Here is a 23,295-nt window from a genome sequence, read left to right as displayed (position 1 = left end):
AAACCGCAAGAAAAACAAAACAGAAAAATCTGAACATAGAACTTTATTATAAGTTTTCATACTACTTTTATTTTTCCACACATGCTCACATCTCAAACTCTGCCGGGATTTTATTTGGCAGACAAATTATTGCATAACCGCGACGTAAAGGGAAAAGCATGCCTTGTTATCAGTCTTTTTGAACAAAGAAAATTCTGAAAAGTGTGGCATGCAATTGTAATCAGCAGACTTTAATCAATTCTGTTTGATTTAACGGTGCCCTTAAAAAAGTAGCACAGCCAATTGCATTCAGCAGTTAGAATAGAAAAAGTCAACTTGTGTGTAATTAAAGGAGAACATTATCTAGCCTCTTGAAGCAAGGTGGTGGCAGCATCATGCTGTAGGAATGGTTTTTAAAATGGATGAGAAAGTGGAGTTAAATACAGAATAATCCTTGAATGAAACCCGTTAGATGCAAAAGCTTTGAGACTAAACAGCTAAAGCTTCAGTGGCTCCATAAGTGTTACACTGGCCTAGTCAAAGTTCAGACCTAAAACATAATAAGTATCTGTTCTGTTCTGAAGAGACAAAAAGAGCTAAATACATATTTTTGATTCTGGAGGGTCTGAATACGAATGTCCTATTTTTAAAGTTTTATTTGTAAAAATAAACGTAATCTTTGCATCATCTTCCTTTCATCTCAGTTACGAACGCCGTCGCTGGTTGGATTCTCGCGGTATGAACATCAAAAATGAACGTTTGAGCTACCTGCTGAGCATAAAGCAGTAAAACTGCAACAACAATAAAACAATAAATCTAGTTCTTTAGCAGACGACTCGGTTGAGGTAGAACTGCCGTCAGAACTGAAGTTGCAATTCTATTATTGGCACTATATGGTGCTTTTATGACCATAATTTGCAAAAAAAAAAAAAAAAAAAGTCTCCATACTGAAACACACAGGACCTGCAAACGTGTAAACAGCTTGTTAGTCGTTCCAAGAGGAAGTGTTGACGCAAATGAAAGAAGAAAAAAAATGCACACAGTCCTCTTTACCCAACGCTCCTTTTTCCTCCCTTGATGAGTTCAAAGATAGTTTAATGAGAAAAACAGAAGCTCTTTTTGCTTTCTGTTTTTCTTCCCTCTCTCTGTCTGAGAGAAGCAGAGATGTAATCAGTTACTTTTCCGGAGCTGGAAGTACTCTAGCAGCAGGTAAGGGAAAGAAAAAGGGCAGAAATAAAAAGAGAGAGAGAGAGAGGGCAGTAAGTGGGACAGCCTGTACCTGTTAGTGAGCCAAGACGACACAGACAGGTTCATCCATCCAGACAGCATTCATCTCATTAAATCAGGAATCTAAAACTTTGTTTTCCTTCATCTTCGTCTTCTTAACGGTGTCACTCTGCAGTTAAGATGCACAGCAGGTCCGACACAAACCAGCCACCATTATCTGTCGCCTCAGCAACCAAACAACACAATTAGAGGCAGAGAAGGAAGGAAGAAAAGTAAGAAAGAACGTCTTTGTTTGGGTCTTTTTTCCTTCTTTTTTTGGAGGCTACGTTTTTACGGTGTGATTAAGTGGTTGGAAACAGACTGAAACAACAAAAACAGAGCAGAGGAAGAGAAGTGAAGGATGAGGTCAGACTGTTTTCACTGTCCCGGTCGCTCCATCACAGAAAAGTCCTTTTTAACACGAATAACAGATTCTGATTGGACCAGAACACCGAGGGGAAGAAATTATGACCAGTTTAATAACTCCGTTTAGAGAAAAGAAACATTTAGAGACACTTTTATTATCAGATACATTTCCAGACAGCACAGCTGTTTGTGACACGTATACACACAGACCGACACATTACCGGGGACTGATTAGTTTCATATTCAGTTCATCTAATCTATCGACAGACACATTCAGGATTCTTGTGCAGAAAGTTGCTGTTGGGTCCATGCATGTTTTGGTAATTGGATTATCTCACCATTAAAAAAAAAAAAAAAAAAAAAAAGTGGATATTTCATATTTTACTAAATAAAAAAAATACTTGATTGAAATTTGAGGTCTAAAAGCAAGCAAAAATGTTATTCTGTTTAGGTTTTTATAGTATAAAAATATATAATGTTTTTTTCATGTTTTAAAATAGTAAAATTTATATACATATATTTCAAGACAGTGCATTTTCTGTTGTTCTGTATATTTTATTTCAGAAAAAAAAAATTCAGATGGACACAAAAATATAAAATCTGGACAATAAAATGTATCTTTTTTAAATTCTTTTGTAGCATTTTTTAAATTATTATTATTGCTTCATGAACTTGTTGGGAAAATAAACAAATGAAAACCAACGTCTTCCCTAAATGGCGAGTGACGTCACCGAGTGATGCACATGTTTTACTAGATCAGGTTATGGAGTGGAGAGTGTCAGGATATGAAAAACAGGCCAATTTATTGCTTCTTTTTACCCATAATTTCATCTGTTTAATATTGATAATATATTAAAAATGTTAAATTTTTCCTCTGTGCACCATCGATGATTCACAGTTCAGTATTTGCAGATCTTTTGTGAAAGGTGACTCAAAATTACTCACCGAAAACTCGTCCATTTGTAGACTTATTTTCTTAAAATATGGAAAAATAAAGTGCAGCTGGGAGGCTGAAATAGTCAGACTCAATGCTACCTGACACGCTATTGGCTGGCTTCAAAAGCAGCCAATAAAGAAGCTTCATTCATTTTCCTTCATGCTGATTGGTTGTTGCTCAAAGAGTGGAAATAAGGAAGACAGTAGACGTTAGCATCTGCAGCAGTAATAAGACGGTTTCCACTTGAAGCATATTAAGGCATATTTGGTGTTCGAACAACTAAATTAGGTATTTTTAGAGGGAATCTGAAGATTTTAACTGTGGTGGTCCTTAAATGAAGGTAAGTTAAACTCAAACTGAATGTTTTTATGGGTTTAGACTGTGATACATATTTTAAAAACATTTTAGCGCATGTCGCAAATACTGCCCATTACTTTACACGTGCAACATTAATGTAAGTCATATATTTCTCGAGCCCAAGGTGTGGAGGGGTTTTGGGTTTTTTTTGCTGGTTATTTTTGTTATTTACTACAATTAATATGAAAACACATATTTAAAATTCTGAAAATCCCCTGATTATTTTCCAACATGAAACAAATACGGATAAACAAGAGTATATAAAATAAACACATTCTTTAACATTTAGACAAAGGATAGTCAAAAAGAAGAATAAATAAATGTATTGCATGTGAGATTGATGTTGAAAACAGTCAAAAATACCATGTATGGCCAGTGATGTCAAAATTTCAAAATATAAGAAAGTAAGGCAGTGGTCAACTCATCTCAATGATTTTAAGTTTTTATCATTTTAAATATGGTTTAAAATGCTTGCAATTCCATTTAATATTTTATATTATAACCCAATTGCTTTTTGTTTTGCTTTTCATTACTGGGTTCGGATTAAAATCCAACCAACAAAACATGCAGAGAGATTCTGACCCATTTTGTGTTTCCAAAGCCCGAATCCGTCCTGTTTTTATTCCCCCGATCCATTGGGGGAGTCCAGAAAAAATAACAAAGAGCTTTCCTTTCGTTGGAGTCGAAGATCGACTCCTGACCATCACATTCTGTTTCACATTAAACACAGAAGAGACGCAGTGCAAAAATATGTCTGTCTTTTTCATAAGCACAGCAGGAGTTTGTAGGAAAAGAGGAACCAGGCCGCTTTCCTTCTCTCAGCTTGTTAAAGTGAAGACAAATCCATTCGGGTTGTGTGTGTTTGTGTGTGTGTGTGTTCCAGTGAAGTGGCTGGCTCCGGCCGCACTGTGGCTTGGTATGCCAATTATGGCTTTGCCCATGCAAACACTCTCCCTCTCTAAGACACGCACACAGGGTGGCCCAGCGATCACTGCACGCTACATTTCAAATCGCACCCGTAATGTGGCTTTCTCATAGTTGTGAGCTAATCTCCTCCGAACCAGCTGACCGTCTCAGATAATTGTTGCAGTCCGCGCGGACGGAACCAATGTGAGACGAGAAAATCCCGAGGCAGCCGCGCAGCGTTCTACTCTGAAGCTTCTCTCCGTTTTTCAGCAAGAGAGAGTAAAGATTTGTTTTTGGTCCGCGTTTTACAGGAGCGGTCAAATGTCTCCCAAGTTGTCATAAATTATATCAGGTGCCCTGAGCGGAGCCTGGTGGTTCTTATCACACCACACAGCGGATGGAGGAGGCTTCTGTTTCAACACTCTGCTGTACAGCTCCTTCCCGCCTCCGCTGGAGCTCCACATGCTGTTGTTGTTGTTGTTTACGTTGCTACCGGAAACGCCGTGTTTCCCAGCTGGAAGAGGCACCGGCTCCTTCCGAGCGAAAGCGCTCTTGCTGGGCTTTGGAGCGGTGGCGGGTTTGGGAAACTTTGGCGTCGGAGGTTGCGGCGTTCCGCGACTTACGCCCAGCAGCTTTGGAGAGTGTTTCTGCAGCTCCGTCGCCTTCCCGTGGGAGGCGATGCTGTAAGTGACGTCCAGTCCTGGTGGAGGCCTGACCTCTTCCTGTCGCCTCTGAGGCTCCAACCGGGCCTCGTCATAAACGGTCATCCCAAGGCTTACGGGAAGGCTGCTGCTTCCTTTGGCGCAGCCTTCTGGCTCGTCATATATGTGGTCCGCAGAGGGCGCAGGAGGGGGTGAAGCCCCTTCCCCATGACCTCCTGGGGGTCTTTTGCTGCTAATCACCCCCTTACCGGCGCTTCTTCCTCCTCCAGCCGACCCGTTCAGACTCAGTGCGCCCGTCTTCTGGCTCAGGTCCACGCCGATCTGGTCGTACAAATGCGAATACAAGTCGGGAACTTTCTTTTGGTTGCTTCCCGTGTGGTGATGATCCCCTCCGCAGGAGTCGTCACCAACAGGTCGAAGGCGTGGCATTGGCACCGGCGGCGAGGTTTGGTTCTGACCTTTGATGGTGTCCACTGGGTCTGAGTAAAGGCCGTCACAACTGGGAACAAGCAGTCGCACCGAGTCTGCTGGCTCAGAATAGAGACTTGTCTGTTCATCCAGCGGGGCTACAGTTTTCCCTGCCAGTCCTCTGGGAGCTGGGGGTTCTGGTAAGCTCCTCCCTTTGTGTCCTCCCTGCCCTCTTCCGACACCGTCTCCGCCCTCCCTCTTCCCAAGCACTCCGTCAGCCGAGCCCGGCTTGCTGCCGCCGGAATCGCCGTCCGCTTCCCGACTGCTGCAGCTACTGCTGTCCCCGCTTCCCGTCGCCAAGCCGGGAACGCCGCTCCGAATGTACTGGAGGGACAAAGGGCAGTCGGGGTCTAAACTTTGGGGTCCGCTGAGGTGGCGCTCCTCGGCCTGGGCCTTCTGAGACTGGATGGCCAAGTCAACCAGTGTGAAGATCTCATTGCCTTGTTTTGTCTCGAAGGTAAAGTTGCCAGGACCGGAGTCGCAGCGGCGTCCCGCTTCAAAAGAAAACATCACCTGGGGAAAGAAAAGACGAAATTAAGTCAGATTTATTATGCATTTTTTGCACAAAATCATTCTTAGATAACAAGATTTTAGCTTTTGAGCTTCTTTCAAAATCAACTGTTTTAGGGCGTCTTGTCACTTTAAATCCAAATAAGCTGCTGCTGACCACACCCCCTAACACAATGTCGAACTCAATGAACTCATGTAAAAATGGCTGCAAAACAGATGCGTCAATTATATTTATTATTTATTTTCTTTCAATTATTTCAGGGGTCAATTATTTTTGTTGCAGCAAAACATGACAAGCAGAAGTGGAGCCTCCTGCACAAACAACAATATTAGAGCAATATTATAGTTGGTAAGTCAACAACAAAGCAGTTCTCTTATCCAGCAGCCACTGTACAGTTTTTACAGCAGTAAAACCAGCTTATCGAGTGTGCTGGAGCTCCTCTGGGGTTGCTAAGCAACGCCATGGTGCTGATTGTGACTTAACAATCGGGAAGTTTTTGAAACGGCTCATTTTCCACACACCAATTGTTGCTATATAGAGGCTAAACTTTAAATCCAAAGAGTATCAGGTGTTTAACAATGAAGTCAGAGGAAGAACAGACGTAGCAAGCTCTTAAAAAGAAAACAATGGGTCAAGGAGATATCTGAAGTTTCTTAAGACTGCAGAAAAGCGAGAGAAAGCAAGACTTTCATCAGATAACAAAGAGGCTTAATGGAGTTCAACAAAGTTGATGTTTGATCCTTCAAACAAACTTAGTCATGTGATTTTAACTGAGTTTCTCATTAAATAGAATTGTGAAATCATGTCTTCTGACATTAGTGGAATACTGACAAAGTTTTGCCATATTTGCAATGGAAACAGTTACTGTCCTCCATGTTTTTGGCATTTCCTGTCCTCCATATATCTGACTTAAATGAACTGATGCCCTCCTCAGGTGAGAATGCATGTGAATTAGGTTTGATGAAATAGGGGCAAATCTGAACCATGAGGATCACTACTCTCAATATACACATTGACACTGCTGTTTTTATAAACATAATCATGCTGGTCATTAATATAAGATACTGACATCTCATGCACATGGTGTAGCATCACGTCTGCTACTGATATAAATAATTACTGGTTGCCCACAGTAAGAAGGCTTTAAAACTTTCCCATAATGCAACTCTTAAAGTCAACTACCAATTGGCTAAAATTGGTATCGGCAGGTCAAACCTGTTCAAAGTTCTAATCAGTCAAGACACACTTGTTATAAACAGACAACAAATAAAAACTTTGTGCAGACAAAAACAAACAACCAGCTTTAAAGGTCATCTGTCAGTTTTAGATCACATACTCTATCTTAAAACAATGTGAGACAAAAAATGACCACAAACGGGAGTGCTAAATATAATCTGACCACATCTGTGCTATTTATGCTTCCTCCTTATGATCACTGCTGCAGCCAACAAGCTTCCTCTAAAAGTTTTCTGACTTTTTTGTTTGTTTTGTTCAGTTTGTTTGGTGAGGCACTCACCCGGTCCCTGCCATATCTTCTCAGGAGCTTGTAGGGCCACACCAGGATGTTCCTTTTTGTCTTGGGCTCCTTTATAAGCAGCGCTTCGTTTTCTGCTTTCAGCCAGTAGCTTCCTGCGAGCCCGCATCGTTCAGATGCATCGGTGCGTTGAACTGTCACCCAGAACTCATTCACTGTCAAGCGATAAGGTCCATTAGGGATCGTGCTGGAGTTTCCAACCAAAAGTCGTAAGACTAAATTGATCAACGTCCTTACCCTCCTCCCTGGAGTAGTAGATGAGGTTCTCAGACATCTGCAGGTCCTGGGGTCCTCCATTACAGTCTGTTAGGCTGCTGCCGGTCCCCCCCTGTATGCAACCAGAGAGAAAACATCACGTTAGTTATCTTATTACTCCACATTCCCATGAAAGAGTAAGCTGTTTACTTCATCTTCTTTACTCCACAGTGTGTATGAAAATATGCCAATGATAGCCACTTGGACAATAAGGATTCCTCTACACCAGCCCTGCGTAGGCCACTGTCGTTTGCCTAGAAAGTTTGGTTCATTTGGGGAGGTGTGAACTCTAATCAAATCAAAAAAGCAAACTGAAACTCCACCTAAAAGCTTAGATCTTGGTTTACTTGAAGTGAACTCTGGTGCGGTTTGAATGCTCTAAAAGCAGGAAGCAGACTACAGCGCAGGGTATTCTGGATCAATACAACCAAAACAAAACATACGAATTTAGCGCTGGTGGGAGAAGTAACTTGTGGTCTTTTACCAAAGACCAAAGAGAAATCCGACCAAAGAGAAATCCGACAACCGCTAAAATCTGACAACACTCCATTTTTGTTTACATTTTGTGAAGAAGGAAGTTGAGCTCACGTCTTCTTCAAAGGCTTTTGTGTCGGTTCCTTCAGTGGTTCTTGGCGAAGCCAAGAAGAGAGGCAACAGGCTTTTCCAAAGAGTTTGGACCGTTTCGAACAGAAAGCAAACCGGGCCAGTTGAAGATGTCATATTGGTCCCAAACCAATATTACATTGGTTGGAAAACACTGTAAGTGTGGGCAACACAACCAATAAGAATTTTCAGTAGTTCCTATTAAATTAATTTTCTGTCTGTGTTTGATCACAGTAAGCCTCAGAGACTAGAGAACAAGAGATATCAAACAGAGCAGAAACATGCAAAGGAAGTCCTAAAAAACATTTCCACCTATGTCTTAGTCACTCGGTGCACACACTATTTCCTTTAGCAACCAAATGAGTGAACTGGTCATCCTGTTTTCAACAAAAGGTGAGAGCAGAATGGCAAAAATACCTGAAAAGCAATGTCACACATGGTGTCCATCCAGTCCTTCGCATTGTTCTTCTCTGCCGCAAACACATGCGTCTTGTCATTTGTTTCCACGCAGAAAGCCGCCATGTTGTCTTTGGGGCAGCTCTCGGTCAGGGCAGGCAGAATGGAGATGCACTCCGACAGTCGGATGATCTTCTTGTCCAGCTTCCTAGTTTTCTCGTTGGAGCCGCTGACCGAGCTCCCGCCGGACCCTCCTCCACCTGATGGAGAGTCGAAGAACTCGAGGCGGGCGATGCCGTTTTGGCTGGCAGGGTAGAGGACGAACCAGTTTTTCTTCCATTTCTGATGGGTGGAAAACAAATAAGGACTCAATGAAGAAAGTATTTAAACAATGCCAGGTGTCAAAAGAGAAGGAGGCACTGTTGGACTTCAGTCATTCTCTAAAATGTACCAGTGATCTGGTGTATGGAAGGGTATAACTCCAAGAAATGTTATCTGCCATCAGGAAGTCACTCAGATAGTTTTGTTTGATCGGGGTCAATTTTTTTTTTTATTATGTGGCATTAACAGTCACCAAACCAAAATAAGTTGCAAAAGATATTTCAATTTGAAGTCAACAAAAAATAGGGCCGTGAACCTTTAGTATTTGTGAGAATTAGTAAACCACAACCACCTGTGAAAAACCGAAATTCAAAATGCAGCAAGATATCATTAGTCTTTATGGTAAAAACAGTCCAGCACTTTTTCTCTACAACTGACTTTTTTTTTTTATCTGTAAATGCTGATACAACACAAAACTTCATTTTTTGCTTCCTCTGCCCAAACAATGGAAAACCAGTGCTTTGTGCAAGCTGGGTTACTTTAAACCAAAACTGAAACTTACAGATCACACTGTAAAAACTCTGAGGATGTGAACAGAGGTAGAGTCAGGAGTTTTCTTCACTCAGAGATAACGGGTGGGCGAAATAATATAGAACAGACCACAAACAATGGGGGAACACTTCAGTTTAATCTGAACATATCGGTCTGAGTGATAAGTGGGTCTTTCGTTTGCTGCCTGAGGCTTAATGTAGGAGGCATGTGGTGATATATCTGATGTAACTTGGCATTTCTTTTTGCACGTTAACAGTTGTTCGAATCAGCAGACAGAGACCACTCTCAGAATTAGTCATTCTGCACTCAGCAATTCACCTACTAAAAATCAAAACTGGCTTTAATCTGGAAGTTTAAACCAGCTGGAAATCATAACGACATTTATGTCAATATGAATAGAAAATATATTAGCTACAACATTAAATAATGTCACTGAACACTGATCCAGAACCGCATAGCATTCTGGGGGATGTAGGCAGAAAGGCTTTTTAGCTATTCAACCTTTTACAGCCAGGTTGGTGCCATCAACTAACCCACTCACCCTGGTTACCTAGCAACTCACTCGCTCTTTGGTTACCTAGCAACAACCTGTTGCAGCAGCAGTGTCAGGTGCCTCAAAAATGCTTAAAAATGAAAACATAAAATGAGTTCAAGAGGAAACTGTGGATAAAACAGGATAGGTCACACCATCAGATTGGCAGTATTTCAGATATTTAAACCAAAAACCTAATCAATAATTATCAATATCGACTGATATGAAATCCTTATATTGTGATAAGTTTTTCAGCCATATTGCCCAGTCCTAAAAAATATGATTAACATTTAGATATATTTTTCCTTTTATTAGTTCTGTGGGGGGTTTTGTTTATAACCCATAAAAGAAAATGTATCTTTCATCTTCATTTTCCCAGTTCTGTTTTTCTCTCTTTTAAAGCTGGCTAATAGAAATAAAATGGTGATTCTTTAAAAATGACAGCAAAATTTCCTACTGTAGATATTCAGTTCAGTTCAGTTCCACTTTATTTTGGTAAATTATCAACATTACACACAGAAAACAGAAACAAACTACTACTTTACAAACCCATAGTTTACCAAAACAGGAATAGACTGAAGCTAAAGCTTATGCTTCATCGTCAAACATTATTGTCTTTCTTCAAATGATCAACTGATGCAGTGAAGCTAAAATGGCTCTTTGGACTATATTGTTACTACCAAGCCTTTCTTTATGGGGACAGGTCCAGTTCTTGGGTTTTACAAGCTCAGTAGCTCCTGAACGAGTTAAAAACACGCCACAGTCAAAACCAGCTGAAAGCTTTATCTTTTTCATCCTGAGGAAACAACAGCTAACAACGATCACTTCCTCCGAGGGGACAAACAACAAGACACTCAACCCTGAACAATAACGCAGGTGGCAGGAGTTTGTTTGCACGTGTTTAGCGCCAACAATAGCCACAAAGACAAAGCATCACACTGATATACATATCATTATGGTATAGAGGTATGACACAGCAGCTAAAATGAATAACATGGATTTTGGGAAAAACCCTTCTTAGTCTAGCAGCAGTTTGCAGTTCCAACAGGCTGTGCTTTACTGCCTACATTAGTCACAGAGTTCAGGTTTGCCCCTACAGTTACTAACGCAGCAGGATGACAGTCAGAGAAAGAGAGAGAGAGAGGAGCTTGTGAGAGGAAGGTCAGTGGGTTTTTTTTTATAACCTTTTGACCAGCTGGGAAAATCCAGCTAAAAGAGAACAAAATGTAAAACAGCTGCAGATCCTCATATGAGCTCCAATCAGAGGGACGTTCCCTTTTCTCAACTGTCTGATAATAGCTAACTAAAAGGCCTCGTAAAAACGCTTCTGACCTTCATTGTGTCTCAAAGGGCTGTTTATTCTGGGTGATTACAGCCATATATGTAACTGAACTAAAATACTGTGAGAAAACGGTCTAGTCTAGATATCAAGACTAGTTATTTACACTTTTCTGTCAAGATGTCGGCTAGAAGCAAAGTTAAAAAGAAATAGAAGTGAGCTGGTGTGAAATTGGCAGACTAGACTTCAGATTTATTCCCACCCAGAACCTCGACGTAGCTCTGCGTACGTCTAGGCCTGTCGCAAAACAAATTTTGCTGGTTGATACAAGAAAAGACAAAAAAAGATTAAAAAAACAACGGCTTTATCCAATACATCGAGTGTTGGTTAAATGAGTTGGATAAAGAGGAAGTAGTGTAAACAATGCTGTTACTAGCTGCTCGTACAGTGCTGTACTCGTCATCAATGGAGCCTGTACTTTTGGGCCGGTTTCAGGTTGACGTAGTACTTATTGTGATAAATTATGATGTTGTTTCTAGTAAAATATTCATAGCGGCATAATAATGTAGGTTCGCCCTCACCACGACTGATAAACTTTAACTTTGTAAAGAACCCGTGACACTGGAACTGGCAGATGATTTAAATATCCAAAATAAAACACAGCAACCAAAAACTGTAAATTAAACAGAAATAAAAACTGCACACAACTGAAACCATCAATAAAATGTATTATTACGTTTCTGTAAACAATATTGCCCTTCAAAAAATATTAATAAGAATGGAAATTATAGTTATTTGCTCCATCTCCCACTTCGTCGGCCATTGTTACTAGAGCAAAAATCTCCCCGACCCGTCCTTCAAATCCTTTTGAGGAGCTTTTAAATTTGCAATCGGCCTTCAAATGGAGCCTTTGCAGGAAGCAGCACTCAAATTTGGACACGCCATTAGAAACTTTACGAGTTTCTAAAATTATGTCTCACCTTAAGTATACAAAAACACATTCCAGAGGCTGATTAAGTTACACAGAAAACAACTACATTAGATTATTTTAGCCAGAGGAGGTTCTACAAGCTACTGAGCCACGTGTTTAAAATATTTCCGTTATGGCTTTTTTCTTGTGTTGTAATTTCCATGCTAACATGCGTAAAAATACCCAATTAAATCATGCAGGAAATGTCTAGAGATAAAATGATTCTAGAGACCTTTTATAAGACCGTGTAGTAATAACCCAACAGAAAGTTAGAATAAAAAGGAGCAAAGTCTTAAGAGAGACTGAGTTAAAGGTGAATATTTACATCCTGACAGCAGGTTCTGGTGTTAGATGAACTCTTCAAAGCGGTCATCTCTTCACTATCATTCATAGCATGAAAATAAGCATCATGTGAGTCGGTCTAATTACAGAATTACGCTATTTGCATGAAGGTCCAGGTACAACTATAGCCACAGGGTGTTGGCAATGAAACACTTGATCTCAGGCTAATATCGTACAACTTTATTAATCTGATGCTCTGGTTTTATTTTAATACTTATGAACTTTCACCAGATGAAACTTTCTGATCTACTAAAACAATGTGTGGCTTCTGCCTGACAGAGCTTCACTCCAACTCAGAGGTGGTGTCCAAAGAGAGGCGCAGGGGCCATGTAACGCCCTCGAAATGATTTCTGGTGGCCTTTGACCAGCAAACAAAAACAGCACACATTAGCTTTTCCAGCTGGAGGTTAAAAATAACGTATAAGAATTGAAGGTAAAGCATAAAGTATTGATTGTTTAATCAACCATCTTTACCTGCTTTTAATACACCACTTAGTAAATCGGACCACAAACATCTAGTGACGTTTTCTTTTGGTTTTGGTAGTAAACTTGGTTAAATAAAGCAGGAGTTTTTAAAATATGGTCAATTTTGTTTGATTTTGTTTTAAACCAGACAAATTTGCAGGTGTTTATGTTTCCAGGTATGATTTACAGCTCCCTTTTCTTCACAAATAAGACATCTTGACTTTATTAAAATATTGTTATATCAATAACTCTAAAGATTAATCAATTATCAGATCAAGCATTTTTAAGGCTTTTTATACCATGTTAGAAATTCATTAAAATATGCAAATAAATATGTAATGAAAAAATATAATAATTAAATTAGAACCCATTCCTATAGTGAATTTGACCCAGGTGCGTTAAAAGTATGTCACTTGAAGAGGTTTGGCTTTAGCATATTTACAGACAAAAGTTTTTTATTCTAAATGAAAAATGTATATTTATTTTGAGCAGCTTTGGCATAGTTACTGCTCTGAATGTGTTGGTTTATCAGCAAAAACAAGACTGTGTACTCCAGTTAACTATTAATCAACTACGAAATTAGTTGAAGATTATTTAAATAATCAATTAATCATGTTTAATTCGATTATTCGTGATTAACTGGTTTAATCACGAATAAGAATTGAATTAATTGTCTCAGCCCTACTTTTAACTTGACAATTTTTTCCCACATGGCAAATAGTTTGGATATGTTGTCTGATTTTCACCTTCACAGATAAGTTTTCGTTTTTGTCTGCAGGCTTTGAAGATCCTTGACGTAAATATGCTACTTGTGACATTTATAATTAACCAGAACAATATCTGTCGTTGTGTAGGTGGGCACATCTTTTATTAATCTCATATGCATACACGCACTGAGGCCTCATAGATAACTGCCGGAGAGGACAGGATATATGTGGGATGGTGATTACCCAGGATTCTCTCTGCTTCCTTCTTCTGCATCCAGGTGCGGCTTCAGAAAAATGCTAATGTGTAAATACGTCCATCTGTCCGTGCTGTTGAGCGCGGACCATCTGGAGTTGCTTTCACGCAACAGTTTTCTCGTACGAGGCGTGACGTTCTGAGCCGTGTTGCAACGTGGTCCTAAAGTGTGTGTGAAACAGCTGGTCCATATAAGGTAACAGAGCATTGCACTGAGTGGAAATTATGCAAAAAAGATCATGGCAGAGAGACGGAGAGAAACTTCCTCACTGGTGTGGCAACAACCAGTTGAGTTTTACAGAAACAAGCGAGATGCAGGAAAGCTTGAGTGGCTTCCTTTATATTTTTGTTAAAGTGTATTTGGTGGTTTATGAACATCTCATAAAACATTCATAATAACATAAAGGCCCACAATGCTCTGAATAACACCACAAATTGATTTACGGCTCAACTTGGCTGCCTAAAAATACACAATAATGAAACCCATTCCCGTACGAGCTGCGTTTGTTATTAGAATATCACTTTGTGCGTGCATGCAGAACGACACCGCCACTAAAACATCCCTCTGGTTAAACACAACATCATCTTTATCTTTCACTCTAAAGAATAACTAAGCGTGAGTAGACACAAAGCAGAAAACCAGTGGGCCTATTTGAAAGTGTGAAAGTTTATTGGACAGTATCTGGTTGGTAAAAAGCGATGGATTAAAGAGGCTGTTTGTGAAGTGGGTTTCTGAGGAAGGGAAAGGAGAGAAACTGCCTTGACTACAGAGTGAATGAAAACATGTTTCAATTTGACAATCATCTGCTGAGGCGCTCTCAGCATGAATAGTCTTGCGTGTCCCTTTCACCTCATGGCACATAAGACCAGAAACTGCTTGTGCAGAAGAGAGAAATCTGTATTTAGAGAATGCAAATGCCCACAGCAGATCAACATGGATTAAACATCCGTGCAGCATTTCCATCCCTAACCATTGGTACATTTTTCTGCAGAAAGTCACTCCAAATTACTCACAGAAAATTAGCCAGCAGCGTATCTAAAATATTTTTAAAAACTTAAGCTTGGGAAACTGAAATATCCTACAGGTGCAATGCTACTTGACTCGCTATTGGCTGGCATTTACAAAGCAGCCAATCCAGAAGCACCATATTTTCCTTGTCACTAATTGGCTGTACATACATACATGAAATAAGGAAAACTGTAGATATTAGCTTCTGTGGTAGCGCTAAGAGTTTCCACTGTGCTTACTAAGACATATTGAGAAATATTTGGTGTTTGAACTATTCAAATACAGTGTTGTTAAGTGTTTAAAGAGGAAATCTGGATAACCGTTAAATAGACGGTGTGGCTACATCATGGAGTAGTAGATAAAAACAAAAACCATGAATGTGTATTTATGTGACAGCACTAACTGGAGCAATTCTATGGTTCAGATGTGGCTTAAAAACTTACGTATTAACCTTTAAGTTGAGATAGGGCAACATTAGATCATAAAAATAAATGTGTTGATGATCTAATGAAGCAGAGAAAACGCTTTATCATCCAGAACGTGCTGTTTGTTGCTGTTCAGTCCTGTACATAAGCATCAGTTTTTGTTTCATCGTTTTTCTTCAGTAAACTGGCCTTTATGTAGAGCAATTTACATGGGGGTGTCAAAAACTGAATAAAGTTTGGTTCACCAGTCCAGGCGGCTGAAGCAGATACACATTTTTCAAAGTCCGGTCTTATAAAAAAGACTCAAAAAACATTAAATCATTTGCAATTTTCCAAAAAAGGAAACAGAAAGCATAGTCATCTTTTCTAATGACTTTCCCCACCCACAAAATTCTGTTTTGTAGCAAATAAGACCAAAAACATCCTGTGAGGTTTTACTCAAAAACAGACTAATATATTAAACTTGGTGAAATAAATAAAGAGTATTCATAGAAAGACTGACTCATAGTCTGGGACTGGGAATTCAAACAAAGAAATCTAAATGAAAAAAATGTCAAAACTTTTTTCAAATTTGAAATAAAACTACTTAGTTTCATTCAAATATTGAGTACGCAGTTTAGACAAAAAAAATTATTACATTTAATAAATTAAAAATAACATAATTTTGTGGCCCACGACTACAATCAACTTGACACTTTTGGCCCCCCGTATGCTGCTATACGTGTTGCCATATATTGTGTTTTGTTTCCTCATTTCATCATATCAGATTTAAATTGATGTTCCATTAACAAGCTTCAGTAACAACAAACAAGAAAAGTGATTTGTTTTAATTAGGAGAGCTGAAGCCGAGGCACAAACCTCTGTGAAATGGAAACGTTGATATTTAACTTTTTCTTGGCTCATTTATTGAGTTTGTGCTGAATAGTTTGACCAAAATAAGCACAAAACTTCACTTTAAAAAAATATTCATCACAGCCCTATGACTTTTTCACATTTCATTACAAAAACACTGCTAACTTTTTATTTATTTTATTTTTATTTTTTGCAGGGAAGCAGAGCATAATAACATGGAAGTAAAACAATGCAGGTAAAAATCTGAAAAGTGTGGGTGTTGTTGTGTTCAACATTCCTAATCCAATATTAACCTATAAAAAGAACTTTCACAGATATTTTTGGGTCGCTTAGTTAAATTGTAGAGAGCCTGAGAGAATAGGCTTTCAAGTCTTACCACAGATGCTCAACAAGTTTTCGGTCAGGACTTTGACTAGGCCATCATTGTACACTATACTGTGGTGTACCACTCTTTTGTTGCTCTGGCAGCCTCTAACCGTTTTTCTTTGGGTGCTGCTCTACATTTAGCTCAAGATATTTTTCCATTAGCTTTGACCAGCATAAGCACAGCATGATGTTACCACTGCTGTTTCTGAGTTGTTTTGCATGTAGACAGTAAACCACAGAAGGGAGTTTTTAAAACTTTCTTGCAACGCTGAACGTTTTTTTTCTGAAACTCTTGCATCAAGGCGAGATTCAGAGAGTGCAGGACTAATAGTGGAAAGATTCTCACACCTGAGCTGTGGCTTTCTGTAGCTCCTCTAGAGCTACATTTTAGGTCTTTCTATGATGAATCCTTGACTGCCCAGCCAAGTTTGCCGTTGTGTCATATAGTCTTTCCATTTTCAGACACTCAAAGTTTGGCATTCTGCTTTACAGTCTCATTTTGCTTTAAATTACTCCACATTTTTATTCATCATCTCTAAAGCTTAGTGCAGGACATACATTTTTAGGCTGAAACAGAAACTGTGAGGAAAAACTTCCCTTACGGCACCTAAACGTCTCTTAGACCCAGGGCCGGCCCAAGCCTTTTCATTTGAGGCCCCCATACCAACAAAAAATATTTTTATAAAAGTTATATACCGCAGCTTTAGCAAGTTTGACATCTTATATTTGTCCAACCTGAAAGGAAGAGATTAACCTGCAACAACTATAAAAAATAATATAGAAATCATTTTCCATGTGTAATAGCATTTAGTTTGTATTATTTTATGCTATTTTAAATAAACCATGCTAGCTTGGTGCTCTTGGAGGGCATTTAACGTGCACATGCCTTGGGCCGGCTCTGCTTAGAGGTAAATGACATCCTTCTTCCTAAATCATAACAGCTTATAATTATTTGACCACAAAAAGGTACTTAGTCATTACCATAAATGATCTGGTGCTTCTTTCTGCAAAGTTTGACATTAGCATCTCGGTGGAGGGCAAAAGAAGAGGAGGAGACCTGACAGTAAAAACCCAACCAATAACCTGAACTAATGTTGTATAAATCTCATAGCCTCAGGGAATGTATTTCTGGCCAAGCATGACGAACATCCCGGTTGAACCTGTCTGCTGCCAATAAGGAGATAAAGTCAAAATCTCAGCCAGTGTTTGGTCGACAGCTGCAAGCAGGCCGCTGAAAGCTTCTGCTAGCTGCAAGTCAACAAAACACAAGTCCAAGCAGCGTCTAACATGCGTGCGGTAGAGCCAGGAAAGCTGATGCAGATACTCCGTGGTAAATCTGGGGAACAATCACTTTGCTCTGCAGCTCAGATCTGTATCCAGAACCAGAGTCTGGATGACAGCTTGGCAGGTTTACAGGCTGTAATTACAACAGCAACTTTAAAAACAGTCATCATTTTAGAGATTTATTGTTCCTTTGGTCATTCCTGAGGAAAATTGGTTACATTCAGTTTTATTAAGAAGCATCAGCATGAAAGAAAGAGCCGAGTACAAAGCGCTAGGGTTAAGTTTATGATTAGATAGTAAAGGAAAATTAGATTTCTCCCCCTTTTAACATTTCCGTGCCACTGTGTGTTGACTTATGCAAAATCTCAATAAAATACACAAAACATCTAAGAGTGTGACAAGTTTTACAAAGCAATGTGTTGCTAATTCTCTCCATGTCAAATATTGTCACCTTCCTAACATAATGTCCTATGTAGGATAAGCAATACTTTGTATTATTTTCTTGTGCCTAAATCACCTTTTGAAAAGAAAAAACTTGTAATTTTTTTAAAATAGTTTTTTTTGGGCAAAAACTGACAAAGTTAGGTAGGCGATATGAACAATATTCATCACATTTTTTTATGTGACAAAACATGAAAAAAACAATATTTTATCACGATATTTTGTGGTATTAAGATAACAATAAAAGTGAGGATAAGTCATTATTTGTGACCATTCTTAGTTAACTGTTTGGCATTAGCTGTATTAAATGTGTGTAAATTGTTGCTATTCTGCTAATGTTGAAAAAACACAATTATGGAATTGCTATGTTTCCAATAAATGAGAAATTAAATGAAAGTCACACGTAAATAAGCTTCTTCACGCAAAATGTCATCAAAAATCATGGTGGCAGTTACTTTATATAAAAATACTCCTTTTTTCAAAACTGCCTCATTGTACAAATGAAAATGTATTACATTTTCATTTGTAATGCATTTCTTTACGCTTCTTTTGGACAACAGTTGCATAAAGACGTGATATTTGTATCAGTAAACAACACAGAATAAATGCATTTAATCCTATTATATGCTTAGCAAACAGTAGTAGTAAAAATAATAAATTCCAATTTAAAAACAATAATATAACAATAAATCAAAATGTATTGCAGTAAATGATAAACGACAACTATCACATATTGTGCTTTTGCTTTAAAAGCAAACAAGTCAAGGAAAAACCCTTGTTTAAGTTTTTTTTATTAAACCTTTCTTCCCCATTTAGACTTAAAATCTCTTTTTCCAAGAGAATCGTGGCCAATCTCTGGCTTCCAGAATGTCTGCACATGGTGTCTGCGAGCTTTATTTGTTGCATCTTGGCGACCTGCAACAAGTGCCACAACTTCCCACGTCACAAAAAAAAAAAGACACAACAGTCTGAAACAGAAACCTGGCTCTTTTTCTGTCACATTTTCCAACAGAACACGTGGGAATCAGCCCTAGATGTACATATAAATGTGTGTGTGTCCACTGACTGTTGTGAAGATTGCATAACTCACCTCATCAGACCTCAAACTAATTTCAACACTTTCAGAATAACCAAGGTTCTGCTTCCTGTTCTATTTTTTCTGCAAGCACTCGTGCGTTTTTTCATAGCCTCCACCTACCCCCTTCAGCAAACTTCTGTTTTACTCAGACACAGAAATAATGCGTGTCCATTTTCTATAGAAAACACACTATAAAAGACATTGAAAGTGTTTCTTGGGAGCATGAATATGCATTGTGAAGTGGTGATTTCAGAACAGGAAGCATGGGGCCAGAATGTTTTGTCGGTTCGTGTCATATGACCACCAGACACAGAGAGACGAGGCCAGACAAAGACCGTCTCACAAGTCTGAACGTCTGACAGGGTTGTTATCTAGCGGAGAGACTAAACTGGAGCATGGATGCCAAAAACAGGAAGGCACAAATATAAGTCGAGGTGTTTATCACCGGGGTTTCACTCTGTTGGTTTGCTGGCTGCAACAAGGTGTGAGAGAGCTGCTTTCAGAGTCAAAGGTAGTTTGATAAGTCGTGCGGATGATCGCAATCAACACAAAAACATGCTTTCCCTGATAAACAATAAATCAATTACTCGAATGATGATTGTTTTTCTATTTTCTCTCTTTCTAACAAAAATTGGTGCATTTGTCTCAACTAGCCTCTTTACTGAAGGTCAATGTTGCTTAAGAGACTTCAGTTTCTGTATTTATTGTTTTGTTTATTTTCAATATTTAAACTGTCTTCCGCTTACAGTGCTACATGTTCATTAGAATTTAAAGTTTACTCATGTTTGAGATTGCATTATTATTTCATTATAACTATTATATTACTTGAAAATGCCCTCAAAACAACAATATTATCATTTATCCCAATAAACTTTGGGACAATTTTTCATCCAGTAAAATTAGTTATTGTGACATGCCCAGTTATCCCTCTTTCCAACGGGTGCAATAAGCTCTTGCAAAGGAAAACATCAAAATATAGTTTAGGTCAACAATCCTTCAACGGATAAAGTCGTAACAAAATAACAGCCAGTTGCAGGACATCTACGGTACGTTGAGCAACATCACAAGCACAGTGGACTCTACCTATATCGGCTGTTAAATGTTATACAGCAGATCATGTGTTATTGAAGTGCTGACCTAATGTCTGAGGAGATAAAAAGAAATCAGAAAAAGGGAGACATTTGTTTGTTGAGTTTGTTTCAACCTCAGTAAAAACGCATAACAACAGGCTTTTTGGTAGAATAAGTTTGATCTCTTAAGTTTTCTGCTAGTGGACCATCATTTGATTCAGTGTAAGAACTAGAGCCTGCAGAATACTGAGTGTTGAAGTCTGTCTTTGAACGCCAATGTCCTACGGTTTGGTCCAATAACTGGTATGAAGGCATATCAAGGTTTAAAATTGGAGGACCTGGCTGCCTTGCAGCCATTGAGTCAGCCATTAATTCGTCTGCAGAAGTGATGAGAGCAGATGTCTGCCTGCTAAACCTTGACCCCAAACTGGGTCATAAAACAGAACCTGCATGACCCAGTAAATGGTTTAAAGGCATACCTACATCTATAAGTTGTTTTTTTTCGCTCAGCTTAAAGTTGCTTTAATGGGATGCCAGAGAATGTGCTGAAGTTGAGCATTTGGAGCAACACTAACCCTATTCCATCTGTTGCTGGACACTGCTTGTCAGCTGGCTGAAAGTAAAACTACTCCACTTTTCCTTCACTTAAGATATTTTTGAATAGTTACAAAATATTTCTAGCGACAAAAACACACATTATTAAAGGAGGTTTAGTCAATTTTTTGTGTTGATATTGTAAAAAAGACAAAATGAAGCATAATTTACTCATCTTGAGTGAAACTCATGCCTTCTCCCTGCTCAGGAAATTGCATTAAACTGCAATACGTTGCATAAGGGTTTTTCCTTTTCCTCCTATGCGTGTTCACAGTGTTTTTACTCAGCATCACAACACAATAACAAGGTTAAATCGGTGACCAGCCAACCTATTAACAAAAACATGTTATTAGTTTAAAACTGTGAATGTCATCTTCATATTTTCTGTGTAAATACGTAGAGGTTCTGGGTTATTTCTAGGTGTGTAATGAGCGTTTTGCTAAGAAATAAAACCATTTAATGCGTCAGTAGAGATCTGCATTATCAGCCACACACATATTAGTCGTTTGCTCAGTGGAAGTAAATAAGTAAACAATAAAACTCTCACCTTCCCAAACTTTTGATGCTGCACGTAGAGCTGTCCCTCTTTAACATGCGCGTCCATGATCCCACACTTTTAAGACCAACTTTCCTCCAGGGAAATCAACAACAATGACGATTCAACTTGAACTTGGTCAAAGAAAATCGCTTTTTATAGATATATTGTCGGTTTAATTATCTACAACTGCGACTTCCCTCTTATTCCTCACTTCCGTCCTTCAGGCGTTTTAAAAAGCGGTTTTGTAAAGATGCGACAGTGTGAGGCGATGCCATGGTGAGGGCAGAAAGAGAGCGGTCCAAAAGACACCGAGCGGTTCCGTGAAAAGTTCAGTACTGTCCGTGTAAAGTCAGCTGCTCGTCTATCTGTTTCTTCTCACTCCGCCAGTGAGGATGGAGCGGCAGAGCGCCTACAGCTAGCTTAAACACAACCAACCCCTTCCTTTTGGATCTTTCAAAATAAAAGCAAATCGTGCTGGCGCGATATGCTAGCCTTTTTTTTATCTGCGCTTTGGTTTTGGTGCTGGTCTAGTGTTTTTGTATTTAACCCTGTTTCTTAAAATAAATAAATAAATAAATAAAGCAGTTAAAACTATTGTTCCCATTTACTTTGTTTTCTTTGTTTTTATTTTGCTGGTCCGGTGCTACTGTGTTTAGCTGTCTGTTTGTTAACTACTGACCTTTGATTGAGTAACTTTTTGGGGAAAAAAATACTTTTAGGAGTATTTTTTACTATGCTTTACTTTTAGCTGAGTAATTTTATAATGAAGTATTGCTACTCTTACTTGAGTGATTCAGTGTACAGCTGTCCTGCTGATTTAATTTTGGATTAATAAATGAATAGCAAAAGGTGTTTAATAGTTTAACAGCTAAAACGGGCACTTATGGGTTATTCATACTTCTAAATAAAGTTTTTATCTTTAATGCAAAGGTGTATATATTTTTGTTATAGTTTTTGCTTAATTCCTGCTCTCAGTATGTTGGTCTTTCAGTAAATGGCCTCTTTGAGAGTTCCATTTAACAATTAATCGATTATTTCATTAATTGATTCATCACAATTAATTCCATTAATCATTTCAATTAATAGTAAAATATGGTGCCAAATAACCTGTAACAGCATAGCAGAGGGATAGACTCTTATTTTGAAGTCTTTGCTTACATCCGGTATCCTCTTATAGCGTGGAATTGACTTTTCTCTCTGCCTTTAGCAGCAGAAACAGCACGCTCCTCTGCTTCCCTCCACCCACCTCCTCACTATTGTGTAACTTCTTCCTTGATTTCACCTCTGACACGCTCACTTTCCTACCTCATCGTTCACCTAAACTCTAATTATCTCTGTTTCTTTTGCTTTCTATTTGTGTCGAAACGAACCTCGAAAACTCTTACTTACATCCGATGATGATGGAAAATTACCAGCAGGGTATAAATGTTACAGAAAGCTTAAAGTTTTTTTTTCCCCTTTTTGCATAATAATCCGTTCCCCTTTTTCTGTAGACCTGCTGTTGGTGCCAAAATAAATACGTTTTCACTTCAGAAAAATTGCAGGAATTTTAAATTAAGCAGTGTGTGTTGGCAAGTGGAGCTGCCCAGCTAAATTAATATGTTGCAGATGCCTCCTGTTCCTGTTGGCTTGCAGAGTAGCCGTGCTGTGTCTCCAGTGGTGATAAATCTTATTGACATTATTCTGACACTGGATAAGGATTCTTGAACAATGAGTCCCAGTCTCAATTTGAGGCCAAAATGTCTTATTCTGTTTTTTTGTTTTGTTTTTTGTTGCAGTTTAATTTTGCAATAACTTAACCAACAAAAGATAAACTCAATCGCTTTGCTGTGAAATTATCAAATGACAAGGTCAGTGTATATAGCAATAAAGTATCTGAAAGAGAGGTTGGAAGATAGTGCAACGCTACACTTTTGCTAATAAAGGGTCAGGAAGTGGAGATTATTGGTTTTAAACGCCTTGGTACACTTAAACATT

General features: G+C 38.8%; 1 protein-coding gene across 1 annotated transcript; it reads right to left on the bottom strand.

Moving 5' to 3' along the window:
- Positions 1 to 2,661: 2,661 nt before the first annotated feature.
- Positions 2,662 to 21,833, bottom strand: dok1b (docking protein 1b). Its single transcript, XM_044097390.1, has 5 exons — positions 21,328 to 21,833; positions 8,262 to 8,582; positions 7,224 to 7,314; positions 6,969 to 7,141; positions 2,662 to 5,454 (listed from the first exon to the last, which is right to left on the bottom strand). The coding sequence occupies exons 1-5, from the start codon at positions 21,382 to 21,384 to the stop codon at positions 4,129 to 4,131; spliced, it is 1,968 nt and encodes a 655-aa protein (XP_043953325.1). The 5' UTR covers positions 21,385 to 21,833; the 3' UTR covers positions 2,662 to 4,128.
- Between the last annotated feature and the right edge of the window lie 1,462 nt (positions 21,834 to 23,295).

Source organism: Gambusia affinis, linkage group LG18 (assembly GCF_019740435.1).
Source record: "Gambusia affinis linkage group LG18, SWU_Gaff_1.0, whole genome shotgun sequence".
Taxonomy (NCBI): Eukaryota; Metazoa; Chordata; class Actinopteri; order Cyprinodontiformes; family Poeciliidae; genus Gambusia; species Gambusia affinis.
The sequence above is the reverse complement of the archived record's forward strand: the minus strand, read 5'-3'. Positions and strand labels throughout refer to the sequence as shown.

Bases quoted from the DNA above. Each gene is read 5' to 3' on its own strand.
- dok1b (XM_044097390.1), bottom strand. From the start codon at position 21,384: ATGGACGCGCATGTTAAAGAGGGACAGCTCTACGTGCAGCATCAAAAG. The intron at 8,583-21,327 runs GTGAGAGTTTTA...TCCACCCATCAG, and splicing joins AGCATCAAAAGTTTGGGAAG to AAATGGAAGAAAAACTGGTT. The intron at 5,455-6,968 runs GTGAGTGCCTCA...TTCTTTCCCCAG, and splicing joins GAAGATATGGCAGGGACCGG to GTGATGTTTTCTTTTGAAGC.